Source organism: Gymnodraco acuticeps, unplaced genomic scaffold (genome assembly GCF_902827175.1).
Source record: "Gymnodraco acuticeps unplaced genomic scaffold, fGymAcu1.1, whole genome shotgun sequence".
Taxonomy (NCBI): domain Eukaryota; kingdom Metazoa; phylum Chordata; class Actinopteri; order Perciformes; family Bathydraconidae; genus Gymnodraco; species Gymnodraco acuticeps.
In genome coordinates, this window is record NW_022992197.1 from 1 (window position 1) to 15,889 (window position 15,889).

At 48.4% G+C, this 15,889-nt stretch overlaps 1 protein-coding gene across 1 annotated transcript in view; it reads right to left on the reverse strand.

Annotated features, from left to right (window-relative positions):
- Nucleotides 1–988: 988 nt before the first annotated feature.
- LOC117539376 (titin-like) overlaps nt 989–15,889 on the reverse strand; it is a gene marked incomplete at its 5' end in the record, with an annotated part of 161,649 nt that continues 146,748 nt past the window's right edge. The window contains 12 exon segments of the mRNA XM_034205527.1: nt 989–2,199; nt 2,456–2,752; nt 3,198–9,392; nt 9,502–9,712; nt 10,037–10,419; nt 10,520–10,825; nt 11,160–11,735; nt 12,333–12,632; nt 13,175–13,480; nt 13,756–14,071; nt 14,811–15,079; nt 15,523–15,825. Coding sequence (XP_034061418.1) covers nt 1,907–2,199; nt 2,456–2,752; nt 3,198–9,392; nt 9,502–9,712; nt 10,037–10,419; nt 10,520–10,825; nt 11,160–11,735; nt 12,333–12,632; nt 13,175–13,480; nt 13,756–14,071; nt 14,811–15,079; nt 15,523–15,825 — 9,755 coding nt within the window.

Here is a 15,889-nt window from a genome sequence, read left to right on the forward strand (position 1 = left end):
GTGTGTGTGTGTGTGTGTGTGTGTGTGTGTGTGTGTGTGTGTGTGTGTGTGTGTGTGTGTGTGTGTGTGTGTGTGTGTGTGTGTGTGTGTGTGAGGCAGCCGTTTCCCACCAGGCCAACACTGCCACCGTGAGGCCATCAGGACACACTGCATGTTCACATCACTAAAGCTTTACTTTTTAACATACCATTTTAATATTACATGTTTTCTTTTGAATTGTTCCACCGTGTTTTCTTTCTCATACGACACACTATCCTGTGTCATACTTTTCTGTAGTGTCGACAAACTCTACTATATCAGGTTTGTGGATATTTTAAATGATATTACGAACATTTATCTTTAAGTGGATCAAGTTGTGCCGCCAGCTGTTTTGTTTGCATAGTTTGGCCTGACTGGAATGTTCATTATTATATCATGTTGTTGTTACTGACATACTTGACTGTCTTCTTTTATGACGTACTGAACAGGGTATCAACTTCTCATGGTATTCTCAACTTAATATACTTTATGAAGTACTATGACTTTCTGATATAACACACAGAAATGAATCATGGTAGAGTTTATTTTTAAGCATTTAAATCTATTTGATTTTATTTAAAAACTCGTATTTTTTAAATGTATGTATTGAAATGAATTATAATCTGTATAATTCATTTCAACTCTAAAATATATTGAATGTAATTACTTAGAGGTTAAACAATAGCAGGATGACACACTTCACTATTGATCTAATAGGTTTTACTTATTTACTAACTTTTAACTTTGGCTTTTAATGATTTTTATTAGGAAGTACATTTTATTCCCATGAGACACTGTGACTTTATGAACTATTTTAACATACTAAATAAACTACAACTTTGAAATAATGTTTGAACTAAAAATGGTGAGCTCGATAAATGAAACCTGGACATGTGACCCTGAATATGAAGTGTAATATAAATGTGATATTCCCAGTGAAACCAGAAGAAAGGAGACTCAGGAGACACGGTTAGTGCTGATAGTCATGCTTTATTAAATCAATAACTGGAGAAAAACTCAAGGAGGCTGCAAAACCTACGTCTCTACCTTCAGTCTAACAAAGAGCGGGACTCCTCCCCCTCGCCCGCTGACTGACTGCTAATATCTAACACACACACACTGCAGCGCTCCGAGAGACAGCTCCGCCTCTGCAGACCAGCGCCGGCCGGGCTCTGCTCTCGTGATGCGGTGTTACTGAGAGCCGGGCCGGGGTCGCCTGCAGAGCCGGAGCACAAAACAAAAAGAAACAGTCGCTCAGGGAGTGCAGCCGCCCGCACTGTGAGCATGTCATCGAAATGGCGGTATGACATAATCCGTCAGAGCGCGAGGCCCAGTCGGGCTGCTTACATGAGGGTATATGCAAACAGCACTCAGGGTCTCGCCTCAGTTTCTATGCAGCGCAGTGCATTCTTATATATTATATATCTGTCTCAGTAACGTCAACAGGGAGCCTCTCTACCTGTTGAGGCAATCTTTAGACTTCAACGCTTGGTTGAGGCACAGAGTTTAGTTTCTTAGCCTAACAGGGTATTCGTTCCTAGTAGAACTTTCTCCAGTTAGACCACATTCAGTTTCTTTTGTTTCAGTTACTATTATTGTCATAAATAACAATGCATACATTTCCCATAACCGTTCAATTCGGCTATATACATTATGTACATGTCACAGATTAAGTATCCTAAGTCATAGTTATCCAATATGGCACATTTTATCAACGTTAGACTGTAGTCTAGTTTGGCATAAATTAATGTCAAGATTGGTACAAAAATAGTTCATATTTACAAGAACAGAAATCCAGATCGTTATTAAGTAGATTATTTCTTAATTAATAAATAAAAAGGCACGGAAGAAGGGAAGGGGGCGATGGGGCTTGAGATTTTTCTTTTTTTTACACTGATCGGATGCTGATGTGGACAGTAGCTGAGTCGGAGCCCAGCTCGTTGGACAGTTTCAGGGTGTACGTCCCGGCGTCCTCCTCCTTCACGCCGGTGATGATGAGCGTGGTCAGGTCCTCCGTGGTGTCGATGTGGAAGCGTCCGCCGGCGGTCACCTCGATGTTCTTCCCGCCGCGAGACCACTGGATGAGTTTGGCGTCTCCGGAGAAGGCGCAGGTGACCGTCAGGACTTTGCCCGGCTCGATGCTGATGTCCTCCGGCAGAGCCTCGATCCTGGGGGCAGAACCTGGAACATACAGAACATGAACATTAGCTCAGATTCAATATTAGAGGAGACAGCAACTTAACATGCCCCCAAAGATCAAACAGAGTTGTTCCAGACTCTCTTTGCACTATTTCTATTTTATTTGTATTACTTTGCACTATTTGAACTATTTTGTCTGTTTTATTATGTTGCACCGTTGGACCGCTGTGACCTAAGATGTGCACATATCTACACTGCAGCTATGTACACATGACAATTAAAGCCTTGAATCTCTTACCGATCGCTCTGAACGCTGAACCCTCCGTCATGCTGCTGCTGGAGCTCATGGCGTACGTCTCGGACGTCAAAGAGGACATACTGGACATGGACATGGACTCGAACTTCATCTCAGCGGCCATGCTGCTCATGGAGCTGGACTCCATCATGGACGACATCATGGCCTGCTGGGCGGAGGAAGAGGAGAAGGAGGAAGACTCCTGCATCGCGTGCATCTCTTTCTTCATCATCATGGACGAGCTCATGGACGAGCTCACGGAGGACAGTGAAGACTCCTTAAGACTCATCTCCATCGATCCTGATCGGGGGAGACACGGAAATGGTTCATATGTCTTTAGAATGACTAAGAAGTAAAGAGGAGTACCCTAAAGGACACTAGTCTTCCTGTGTTACCTCGTTGGTGAATGAGGAATCAGAAAATGTAGTAAATTGGAAGAAAATTAGGATTGCGTTTGCATAGTTTTTAGGTAAAAGTCATGACTTGCAAAGTAATGAGGATACTACGGATACATGACTAAATGTGTGTGAGGGTTTGTATCCCTATAGTTATGCTGTTCTTAAAGCACTTTCATTCAAGACATTTCTAGATTTTCTGGGTTTTCCATTCACTATGGAGACATGTGAGAGTTAGTATTGACCTACAAATGGTACACTTCAGGGATGAGGTATTCCTATTTCATGATTGTCTTTAATTAGCATGACATTGGACTAAATGTGCTTGGATACTCGAGGCTGGTGCTCACCTCTAAGTGCCACTTGCTGCTCGTGGTAGGCCGTAACCTTCATGCGAATGGACTGGAACACCTGTCCGGTGAAGGAGAATGACGATTTGGATACCCCTCCCTCGGACGTCATCTCGCAGGTGTACTCTCCCTGGTCGCTGTCGGCCAGGTCGTGGATCAGCAGGCTGCAGGAGCCCTCGGAGTAGTGCATCTCGAAGTGGCTGCTCTGGGAAAGCCTCCTCCCGTTGACGGACCACACCGCCTCCCGGACGCTGCTCTCGCAGACGCAGGACATCCGGACTGAGCCCTCGCTGGCCTCGGCCATCACTTGACTCACGACTTTAGGAGGTTTCGGGACCGGGGATTTGACCGTGGGAGGGGACGCAACTCTCTTGGGCGACATAATTGGAGGGGGGGACTTCACCCGAGGAGGGGATTTGATGCCCACGGGTTCTGGGGACTTCAAGGCTCTTGGTGATTTGATGCCTGAAGGTTCTGGGGACTTGAGGCCTCTTGGTGATTTAATTCCTGCTGGTTCTGGAGATTTGGCTCCAAAAGGTGATTTAATTCCTGCAGGTTCTGGAGACTTCACACCAAAAGGTGATTTAACTCCGGCAGGTTCTGGAGACTTCACACCAAAAGGTGATTTAACTCCGGCAGGTTCTGGAGACTTCACACCAAAAGGTGATTTAACTCCGGCAGGTTCTGGAGACTTCACACCAAAAGGTGATTTAACTCCGGCAGGTTCTGGAGACTTCACACCAAAAGGTGATTTAACTCCGGCAGGTTCTGGAGACTTCACACCAAAAGGTGATTTAACTCCGGCAGGTTCTGGAGATTTGATACCTCGAGGTGTTCTTATTCCTGCAGGTTCTGGAGATTTGACACCAATTGGGGATTTTACTCCCTCTGGTTCAGGTGACTTTACTCTCTCCGGCATCTTGACTTGTGTTGGTGACTTAACTCTGGGTTCAGGAGATTTTACACCCCGTGGTGACCTAACCCCCTCAGGTTCGGGCGATTTGACCCCTGGTGTGGGGGACTTCACACTTGGAGTAGGAGACGTTACACTTGGTTCAGGTGACTTCATGCTCGGCGTTGGTGACTTCACGCTCGGAGTGGGAGACGTTACACTTGGTTCAGGTGACTTCATGCTCGGCGTTGGTGACTTCACACTCGGAGTGGGAGACGTTACACTTGGTTCGGGAGACTTCACACTCGGCGTCGGGGATTTCACACTCGGGACAGGTGAGGTTACACTTGGTTCGGGTGACTTCACACTCGGCGTTGGTGACTTCACACTCGGCGTTGGTGACTTCACACTCGGAGTGGGAGACGTTACACTTGGTTCGGGAGACTTCACACTCGGCGTCGGTGATTTAATTGAAGGGGACTTGATGCTGGGCACGGGGGAGGTTGCAGAGGGTGCCGGTGATGTGACTGAAGGCTCTGGTGACTTGACACTGGGAGTGGGGGATTTGACTGCAGAGACTTCCTCTATGGGTGCTGGTCTGCGGATGGTCAGGATGAAGTGAGCCTCCTGCCTGCCGGCCGAGTTCTCGACCACAACCGTGTAACTGCCCTCATCGGAGATGGTCACAGAGGAGATCTCGAAGCTGGACTTGTACTGAGTGGTGGTGACCTGGACGTGGTGAGATGAGATGATGGTCCGGCTCTCGTGCATCCACGTTACAGTTGGTGCAGGCTCTCCGTCGATATCACAGGTGAATTTGGCAGACTCTCCCTCTGAAACGGTCACAGACTGGGGCTTGGTGAGCATCCTGGCGGGAAGAGAAGGCGCCACTTTGTGAATGACACTTTCCCCGACAGAGGTTGACTTCACTTTAGCTTCAGATGTGGTGCGTTTCGCAGACAAGGAGAACCTCTCTGACGAGTAGGAGGAATCAGATGACAGGTATTCAGCAGCTGCGAACTTGATGGATGAATCGTACCTCTCAGCGGAGGAGTACCTCTCAGAGGAGGCGGCGTATCTCTCCCGTGTGGTAACCTCATGTTTCTCCGTTAGCTTAGACTTGCTTTCTTCCACCTGTAAGTGGCTCTCGGCAGAATAGCCAGCTTTGAAGTGAGTGGTGTGATAGTGGTCGACCTTGGTGACTTCGGGGAAAAATCCCTTTATGACTTCCTCATCCCTGCGGCGGGAGCAGAAGGTGGTGTAGCCACCTCCGGACACATCCAGGGTGGCGTAGTCGGAAGCATCTCCCTTGGAGTTGGAGCATACGCAGCGGTATGATCCACTGTCTTCCGCTTGGCAGTCCAGAATAGCAATGGACAGAACTCCACTCATGTTGGTGAAGACATATTTGTTGCTGCTTTCAAAGATTTCATTTCCGTTGTGCAACCACTTGACCTCAGCGTCAGGCTTGGACTGGATGTTCAGGGTGAACTTGGTGTCTTGGCCGATGGGTATGCGATGAGAGCGCATCCTTACGGTCACACGGGGAGCATGGTCCAGGCTGAAGGGTGTCTGGCTAACTACCTGGTATTTCCTCTCGGACTTCAGGGAAGCCTTTCTGGCCTCGTAGCGGGACATGATGTCAAAGCGGGCGGTCCGTTCAAACCTGGAGGAAGAGCGGGACGACCTCTCGGCGGACCTGATTGGGCTGGGAGATCGGGGGCGTGTCCTCTCCGGGGTGGGGGATCTCCTCGTCACAACCTCTCCCTGTACTTCCACAGTCCTAGCACGAGATGGTCTGATCAGCTCTGAGACTGGACGCATGAGCTCGATGTATGTGGGAGACAGAGATCTCCTCCTCCTCATGAACTGAGAAACAGTGCGTTTCTTCTTGGTCTGTGTGACTTCCACAGCCTCGTGTCGGACCACATGTCTTCTCTCTTCACGCACCTCCATGCGTACTGGGCTGCCGGAAGGAGAGGCAGAAAAGCCGAGCTCCAGTTCGTCCTCCAGCATTGTCTTCTCCTCCTCGGTTCTCCTCATGGAGAGGTAGTCGTCCACGGGCATCAGCAGCTCTTCGTCACTGAGGTCTCCCAGAGATCTCCTTCTGGATCTGAAGGAAGCCTCGGATTCAGGAGAAGGTGAACGGCGGCCGGGTCTGACAGTCTCCAGGTCATCCAGACTGAGTTTTGGAATTCGCCATCTTGGTCTGTACTGGTCAGTGATTCTGGGGAGGGGCACGACATAGAACTGTTCCCACCTGGAAAGGCGGATACGTCTCTGCCTCTTCTGCACAATCTTCTCCATCCTCTCTGGAACAACATACTGGTCTCTCAGCTTCCTGTACCACTTCATGTCAGAAAGAGGCACAAACTGTTTGATCGTTTTGTCCTCGTCCAGAGCTTTGGGATCATGGACCTGAGGCTCTGGGATCTCATAGGGCATGAAAATCCTCCTCTCCTCTTCCAGCTTCTTAGTCTCCGACTTCTGCACAGTGATGTCAAACTCTCCCTCCACGTTCTTGGTGCCCACCGCAGGCTTATACATCTCTGCAGCAAACTTGAGTGCGTCCTGGGCCGTGGAGTTCAGAGCTTCCATCTCCTCAGTGGCAACAATTTTCAGAGCCATTTTGTTGGTCTTTTCGATTTGTTTCTGCACGTGCATGTATTTCTCCTCCTCGCTCTTGTACTCCCTCCTGGTATAGGTAAGGCGGTCCACCTTCAGTGAGGCCTGGCAGCTTATAGATCCAGCACAGTTGGTTGCAGTAACATGGTACACACCAGAGTCCTCGAGCAGAGTGTTTCTGATGTGCAGGACATGGTAGTCAACGTCCTCCTCTATGACAACGACCTTGGGGCCGAACTCCATTGCATGACCGTCCTTCTTCCACTTCAGAGTAGGAGATGGGATTCCTGAGACTCTAAGCTCAAAGCGGACGCTGTTCCCTTCCACACAGTCCACATTAGCCAGCAGGCGTTTGAACATGGGCCTCATTGTTTCCTCCATCACTGGATGAGGTGTCACAGTGAGACGGGCTACGCAGCTGTCTTCTCCAAACTTGTTGTGGGCCATGACGGTGTATTCGGCATCATCACTTGCATCCACATTGTGGATCATCAGCTGGTACAGACCCTTATCATTGGTGAACGTGTACTTCCTGTCATCCTCGCCTGGTTTAATTCTTTCTCCGTTCTTAAGCCATGCCACATGAGGCTCAGGGTGCACGGTGATGGTGACACCAAAACGCACATCCTCGCCAATGTAGGCAGAGCGATTGTAGAGAGGTAAAGTGAACTCTGGCGGTCTCTGCAGGAGTTTAGCCTGGTCGACTCTCTTCCTCAGTTTCTTTATGGAGCGGCTGATGTAGTGCTCTCTGATGCTCCTCACTGTTTCAACAAACAGCTCTCCGTAAGAACTGTCCTCTCCATCGTCGCTCACAACCTTGCACCTGTACACTCCGTTATCACTCTCTTCAATGTCCTTCACATAGATGCTGGCAAATCCGTTGCTGTAAGTGATTTCGTACTTGTTGCTTGCATGGAGCTGGCGGTTTCCAAAGAACCATGACACCTGAGTGCTCTTGTCGTAGTTGACGATGGTACAAGTGAATCTGATATGGCCACCTTCCTCAGCGGAGCCGTGCATGACGGGTCCCGTGCGGAGGCCGTGGTACTCGGTTCCGATCTTCACTTTACCAACAGCATATCCTCTCTGGTTCTTGAAAGCGCCACCATAGGCCACACGGGCTGATGATACAATGGTATCTGTCCTCTTAACCAGAGACTGATAGTACCTTCTGTGTTTCAATGTCCTGATGACCTTGTTGCTGACATTCTCAATCTTCATCTTGAGCCATGGGTGTTCCAGAGCCTCGTGGGCTGTCATACGGAGCTTCCTGTCTTTGACTAGAAGTCTGTCCACAAAGTCCATAGCCTCCAGGCTGATGTCCTTGAATGCTTCGCTATCAAAGATGTACTCACAGCTGGAGATGTTCTCGATCATCTTTGTAATGGACTCTCCGGCGAACGGATTCAGGCCACTGAGCAAAACGTAGGCCATCACACCAACAGACCACATATCAGTGGCCGTCGTGACCAGGTCGTGGCGGTGGATCTCAGGGGCGCAGTACTCGGGAGCTGAGAACAGCGCTCTGATGTTTTCACCAGGCACCAGCAGCCTAGCCTGGCCCATATCAATAATCTTTACGGTGGTGCTTCTCTTTGTGGTGTAGATGATGTTGTCTGGGCGGATATCAAAGTGTGCATAGTTGTTGCTATGCATGAACTTGAGGGCAGAGCAGACCTGTCTCAGGTAGCGGACGATCTCCTGCTCTGTCAGCTCAAAGTTGCTGGTGCCAAGGCGCTCAAAGATGTCAACTCCAGAAATAAATTCAAAGATGAGGATGATCTCCTCCATGCTTTCAAAGTATTCATGCAGGTAGATGACGTTCTTGTGCCTTGCTACGTTGAGAGCTTCAATTTCTCTGAGGACCAACTCACGGTCAGTTCCCTTCACCTTGATGAACTTGGCCATGAAGGTCTTCTTTGTGGCGATCTCCGTGCAGCGGTGGACAATTCCAAACTGGCAGCGGGCGAGTTCCTCAGAGATTACGTACTTGGAGGTCAGCTCCTTCACCTTGTAGACCAGAGCCTCCTCCTTGGTGACCTCTCTGGTCTCGTCCACCTCCTCATCATAGTTCCTAGTCACTGACTTGTCTTCCTTTGTGGTGATGGGCTCTGTTGGCTGGCAAGGAGCACTCAGGCCAAACTGGTTCTCGGCGATGACTCTGAACTGGTACTTGGTCTTTCCGAATATGTTAATGATGTTGATGCCGCAGTCGGTGGTCTGTCCAGCACGGATCCACCTGTCGGCGGTTGTGGGACACTTCTCCACAATGTACCCAATGATGTCGCTTCCGCCATCGTTTGCAGGTGGCTGCCAGGCCAAGGTGATGGAGTCTCGAGAGATTTCGCTGACAACCAGTCCCTTTGGTGGTTCAGGTATGTCGGCCACGTTCACCTCAATGGTTTGCTTGTCTGTTCCGAACCTGTTCTTTGCGGTTAGGATGTAGTAGCCGGTATCCTTCCTCTCCATTCCCTTCTGGAACACCAGCGAGGTGAAGGACCTGGTGGTGATGACTTGGTGATATGGAGAGTTGGACAGGATCTCCTGACCCTTCTGCCAAATGATTGCTGGCTCAGGTTTGCCAGAGATGGGGATCTTGATGGTGACATTATCACCACGGGCAGCATTGACTGCACCCATTCCCTGGAGCTCCTTGGGAAGGTGGATCTTGGCAGGAACTGGAATATAAAAAATATATATGACATTAGTTGTATACTGTTTTTCACTTAATAGATTGTAGAAAACATGAAGGATTTATATTTTTGCAACACAAATCTCTATCCTTACCTTCCACCTCCAGGTTTGCGGTGGTAGAGATGGATCCAGAGGAGTTGGTTGCTCTGACTTGGTAAACGGTGGCGTCGCACTCATCAGCGGCAATGATCACCAGTTGGAAGTAGCCTCCCTTGAACTCCTGGGCTTTAATTTTTGTTCCATCAGCCTCGATCTCCTTTCCACTGCGATACCATTTCACCAGAGGCTTGGGATGTCCCACCACCTGGTCATTGGGAAATAACAAAGTTAGCTATGATGGTCCCTCAAATGTGGATGTTGCAACTAAGTCACTGAGGAAATTGATTGAAACTGCTTGAGTGTTTTTTAGAAGTATTATAGATAATACATACATAATTGGCTTTATATCATGATGTATTAGGAGAAACCAAGCAATTATTGTAATGTCCAACATGGTTGCCACTGATGGTACTCTTTATTTCATACGCACATTTTACCAACACTGTGACATTTAAACAGGATCCTTTATATCAAATCCAGCCGCTAGTGTATTCCTAAAAGCAAATGCTGTGTAGTTTAAATAAAGTACCTTGGTGACGAATGTGGCATTGGCCTTGTATTTGGCTGTCATGTCCCGGATCTCCTCTCTGAAGGCGGGAGCACGAGGAGATTGTTCGGACTTGGGGGTGATTGGCGCTGAGATCTCGCTCCAGTCGCTCTCGCCGCCCAAGTTCTCGCACTTGACACGGAACTCGTACTCGAAGCCCTCGATCAAGGCCTTGACCTCGAAGCTGGTCTCCTGGATCTTCTTGCTAGTGACGGACATCCACTTGTTCTGTTTCTTCTCGCGTTTCTCCAGGTAGTAGCTGGAGACTTTAGCGCCGCCGTCGCTGCTTGGAGGCTTCCAGCAGACGAGGCAGGAGTCTTTGGTGGAGCTCATGATGAACGGCTGCTGTGGGATGCCAGGTTTTTCTAGGAAACACACAGGGGATGTTATAATAGTGCTCCACATTAACGGTTAAGATAGTCTCTGCAATGCAGCAGAAAGCAAACCAAATATGTGTGGACTCACCAAATGGACTCTTGACGATAACCACAGATTGGATCTCCAGAGACTCGCTGACTCCATACTGGTTCTGCGCAGAGACTCTAAAGTAGTATCCGGCGTTTTCTATCAGGTTGGGGACTCGGCAGGTGGTGCCAGAGACAGAGGAGGACACCAGGTTCCACACCTCACCTTCCTTGGCCTCACGTTTCTCCACGATGTAGTTGGTGATCATGGAGCCTCCGTCGTCCTTGGGAGCCTTCCAGCTGATGACCATGGAGCTCTTCAGCAGGGCTTCAACAACCAGAGGGCCCTCAGGGATGCATGGTTTATCTGTGGGAATGCATTGAAATATATTTAAATTAAAAACTGCTCAGTCAGGGGTATACTTATGAGTTTAGATAGACTGCTGTTAAGAAAATACAATATTACAGTACATCTTTTGTCAATAATGCACGTTTTTCGACCAATGTCTAAAATTGGACAAGACCAATCAACATTTATTTTAAATTCACACCTTCAAACATTATGTTGGGACTTCATGTCTTTGAACCCCCAACATGCATAGCCTGCCCTAAACCAACTTATTTAAATCGACTCATTCTAATCTGTTTTCACTTGAAGACTAAACTATTTCATATTTAGACTCTCAGTGGTGTGTTGTTACCTTGGATCTCCACGCGCAGCGAGGTGTCGACTGCGCCGTACACGTTGCTGAGCTGCACCTTGTAGCGGCCGGCGTTGGTCTTCCTCTGCACGTTCCTCACCACCAGGTGGGTGTAGCTCTCCGTGTTCTCAATGATCACGTTCTCCGATGTGTTCAGAGGCTTCTTGTCATAGAACCACATGATCTGAGGGATGGGACGTCCGATGTAGACCACGTGGAGGCGGAGGCTGGTTCCTGCGCCGGCGTAGTACTTCTCCTTCAGAGGGAAGCCGGGGTGGAACTGCGGCGCTGCTTGAAGGCGCAGCTTTCCGCTGGTCTCGACCTCGCCGGCCTCGTTGACGGCGCGGCAGGTGTAAACGCCCTCGTCCTCCTGCTCGTCTGTCAGGACGCTAATTGAGTGGTTCCTGCCGTCCGAGCTCATCTTGTACTTGCGGCTCTGGATCAGCTCCCTGCCGTAACGGTACCACTTGATCTCGGGCAGCGGGCGGCCGACGATGGCGCAGGTCAGAGTGCCGGATTCCCCGAGATTCGTGGTGACGTCTTCCATCAGTTCCTTCAGAGCGGGAGCCTCACCAACTGCAGGAGCATCAGAAAATATTCAATTAAATATAAAACGTTTACAATCGGTATGTTTCCATTCTTAAATGACTATAAAACCATTTTAATATGCACATTATTTACTGTCAAACAACCAGGACGCATCACACACTGCTTGTGGGGTTTATTTAGTTTCTGTGAGAGAATTCACAGATTACAGCACTGGAATGAACTCACTAATGAGCATGTTTTAAAGCAGTGGCCTTTAACGTTGTTAGGGCTGAATACCCTTTAAAATCAGGGACCCTGACTGATATTTATAAAAAGTATGTCTCGGCAAACAATACAGTGTAAGGTGGCCTAAATTGGTGCATTTGGTGCATAAAGTACTAAGATATTTAAATAATATTGTTTATTGACTAGCTAGCCCATATTGATCATCTCTGCACAGTGATTCAGCACACTAAGCTCGCTCACATAATTACCCCAGGATTACAGGCCGATTTATCTTTGCTGTATTTACTTTTCCAGATGGTATTTTCATTTCTGAACAAAATAAACTTTCAAAACATTAGCAAACAATATTTTAGGGGCCTAGAAATCTCATAAAAGCTCCTGAATCCTGCGTCCGCTCACCGCTCAGTTTGGTCTTGATGCCCATGGGCGTGCGGCGGGGTCGGCTGAGTCCGGTCTCGTTCTCGGCGAAGATCCTGAACTCGTACTCGGTGGCCTCCATCAGGCCGCCCATGGTGAACTGCCGGTCCTTGGAGCGCTCCTTGGTGCATTTCTTCCAGGCGCTCTCTCCGGCCTCCCTGAACTCGATCCAGTAGCCGAGGATCTCTTTGCCTCCGTCGAGCTCGGGCCGCAGCCAGTGGATGGTGATGCAGTCTTTGGTGATGGAGATGATGTCGATCTCACCGGGCTGGCTGGGTTTGTCTGCAGGGAGACCGAGGGGAGGAGATTAGAACTCATGGAAAGACTTGTATGTAAAACCAGTTCTACAGAAACCCACGATTCCACTTAAATGAACATAAACACAAAACACAGCCTTAGAGTAACTGTAGCTTATGGTTGCCCATACTGGAAATATGCCATTTTCCAATACCTTATATACTTTATGTGATTAAGAAAAAACCAGGATTTGTGGGAACATTCTGAGAAATGGTCTGCCCTTGATTGCAATCCAGCAAATAGACCTTTGATTCTAAACTCTGCAAGTTTTCTCTTAAATAAAGAAAGATTTTCTTCCACAAGCGTGACGTTAATATTATGTATTCTGTCACAATTTAATACATCTGTAAATAAGAAATAAAATAAGAATAGGAAGATTTCTCTCAGGTGTTGCACAAAGACGAATCTTAGTGGATTCCTGCAGGAACACATTTTGCTTAGGAAGAATACTGTTTTCAGGACCATGTTTTGAATGTAAAGCATATAAAAGTATTCCTGCAGAAACACCCCCCGTCCCGTGGTCTCACCGAATGGATCCTTGCAGACCACGGACTCCGAGGGGGGTCCGGCCTCGCTCTTGCCGATGTCGTTCTGCGCGACCACCCTGAACATGTACTCTGCGTCGGGGATGAGTCCGGAGACGTTGTACATGGTGGTGGTGATGTGGGTCTTGTTGTGGCGGACCCACTTCTCCGTGGACACCTCCCTCCTCTCCACGTAGTAGCCGGTGACTCTGGAGCCGCCGTCGTCCCTCGGCCGAGCCCAGGACAGGGCCACCGTGGTCTTGGTGACCTCCATGATCTCCGGGGGGTTGCTGGGGGGCTCTGGTGGGCCTGGAGGGGGATATTAGGTGTGAGTGAAATCTTTAAGAACAGCTGAGCATTTATTTTGTCAAAACATTTGTTTTTTATCAACTTATAACTCAAGATATCTGTCCAAATATAAAAAAGGGACCTGAATTATTGGAGCTTTTACATTAGAAATGAAGCTTTCCTGTACAACTTTATTACAATAATTCATCATAAAGTGTTTACAGATGTGTGGAAGACAGGGAAGTACAAAGTAAGGATTACATGGCGACTAAAGATGAATCTGAACAGATACTCACACAGAGGCGTTTTGGGCGTGACGGCCTCCTCAGACTTCAGACACCTGCTGATGCCGAACTGGTTCTCCGCAGAGATCCTGAAGTGGTACTGCACGTTCTCCTTCAGACCCTTCACCACCAGAGAGGTCTCGGTGACCCGGGAGTCCACGGTGCACCAGGCGGCCTTCGGCACCTCCCTCCTCTCCACCACGTAGCCCAGGATGTCGGATCCTCCGTCATCTGAAGGCGGCCTCCAGCTGACGCGCATTGAGCGCACCTGGATGTCGTCGTACTCCAGAGGACCTTCAGGAACATCGGGGCGGCCGATCACCTTCACCTGAGGGGGGGAGGGGGGGAAACGTTCAATAACATCTACAGGGCGACTGTGGCTGCGAGGGAGTGCGGTCGTCTTTCCACCAGAAGGTTGTGGGTGTCGATGTATCCTTGGGGAAGACACTTAACCATGAGTTGCTCCTGATGGCCAACGGTGTGTGAATGTGTGTGAATGTTAAGTCCTAGAGCAAATGGTACTGCTCTGTATGAATGGGTGTGAATGAAATGTATGTCATTTATCCGCCCCCCCTCCCCGTGGCGTGTAAAGGCCTCACACTGTACCTAAACAGTGATGGTTTCAAATAAATGAAAATAAAAAGAATCAAATAAACACCAGAGACGATCATTTTGGATAATTAACGATAATCTAGGAATATATATTTGGTTTAATTTGGGGTTATACATTTTCTCTAAATTGGAATATTTTTGGTTGTAGTTTTAGTTGGGGTTTTCTCCTTTATAGATAACGTTAGAATTGGTTATTATTTAGGGAATTAGTTGGTTTTATTTCGGGGTTATATCTTTCTATACATCTGGTGATGAATTGGCTTTAATTATATTTGGTTATAATTTAGGAAATAGTTAGCATTTGTTTGGGTTGTATCCTAAAATGGAGTAAATGTCAGGGATGAAGTTGGTTTGGGGGTTCTTCACAATGTGGGACTATAGTTGGTAATAATTAGGGGCGATATATCCCATAATAACCCTGTAGCCCCCCCCCCAGAGTCAGTGTGCCCCCTCACCTTGATGTAGAGGGCCTTCTTGCCGCACTTGTTCTCCAGCACCAGGTCGTAGGAGCCCGTGTCGTCTTTGTGCGCCTCTTTGATCACCAGCTCGGTGACGTCGTCGTTGGAGGCGATCATGGCGCGGTGGGCGATGTCGCGGCCGTCCTTCGTCCACTTGCAGGACGGGATGGGTTTCCCTCTGATGGGCACGGACAGGCGGATGACGCCGCCCTGCCGCACCACGTAGCCCTCCTCGTACTTAGCATCCAGCTCGTAGTCGGGGTAGCCTGCAGGGAACACGGATTACACGTACGTTTACAAATGAGGCAATGTCTCAGGGTGATGAATATTCATGTTGTTGACATGTTAGAGTCAGAGGTTTCTACAGAGGGGCACTGGAGGTAAAGAAATGTTAGCAAAGGCAAACATTTTAAACAGAAAGAATTGTATAACATTTTTTTTAAAGTTGTAATATATAGAGAAATACTAAGGAAGGTTAAATCTGAAACTGTTATGTAATATTTTGGGGGAAAAAGGGAAGTCGAACAAGTCGTAATAGTTACTAAACTAAAGAAAAGTTAAATATCTGATGATTTTTTTTTTTTTACAGACAAAAATTCAAAAAAAGGATAAAACTATTTCAAAAAATAAAGTAGATTCCATGTTTTTCTTTAGCATATTGTAGAATGGATTGAATCCTTTCATGTTCATGGATCTGGGCTCCACTCACCCAGCATCTCCTGGACCTTCACCACCCCCGGCACCTCGGCTGCCTCCCCGGTTCCTCCAGGGTTGCAGGCGATGACTCTGAACTTGTACTCGGCGCTCTGAGGCATGTGAGTGAGGGTGTACTCGCAGATCTTGGTGGGAGTGGTGTTGCACAGGGTCCACTCCACCTGGTCCACCTTCTGCATCTCGATGAAGTACCCGGTGACGGCGGCGCCGCCCTCCTCCTCCGGCGGCTGCCAGGCCAGAGACACCGAGGAGCGGGTGGTGTCTGTGACGGTGGGGCTAAGAGGAGCTCCAGGGGGGTCTGAAACACAGAGAAGACTGTTAATACACTGAGGCATTAGAGGGTATTTACATAGTAACCCAGG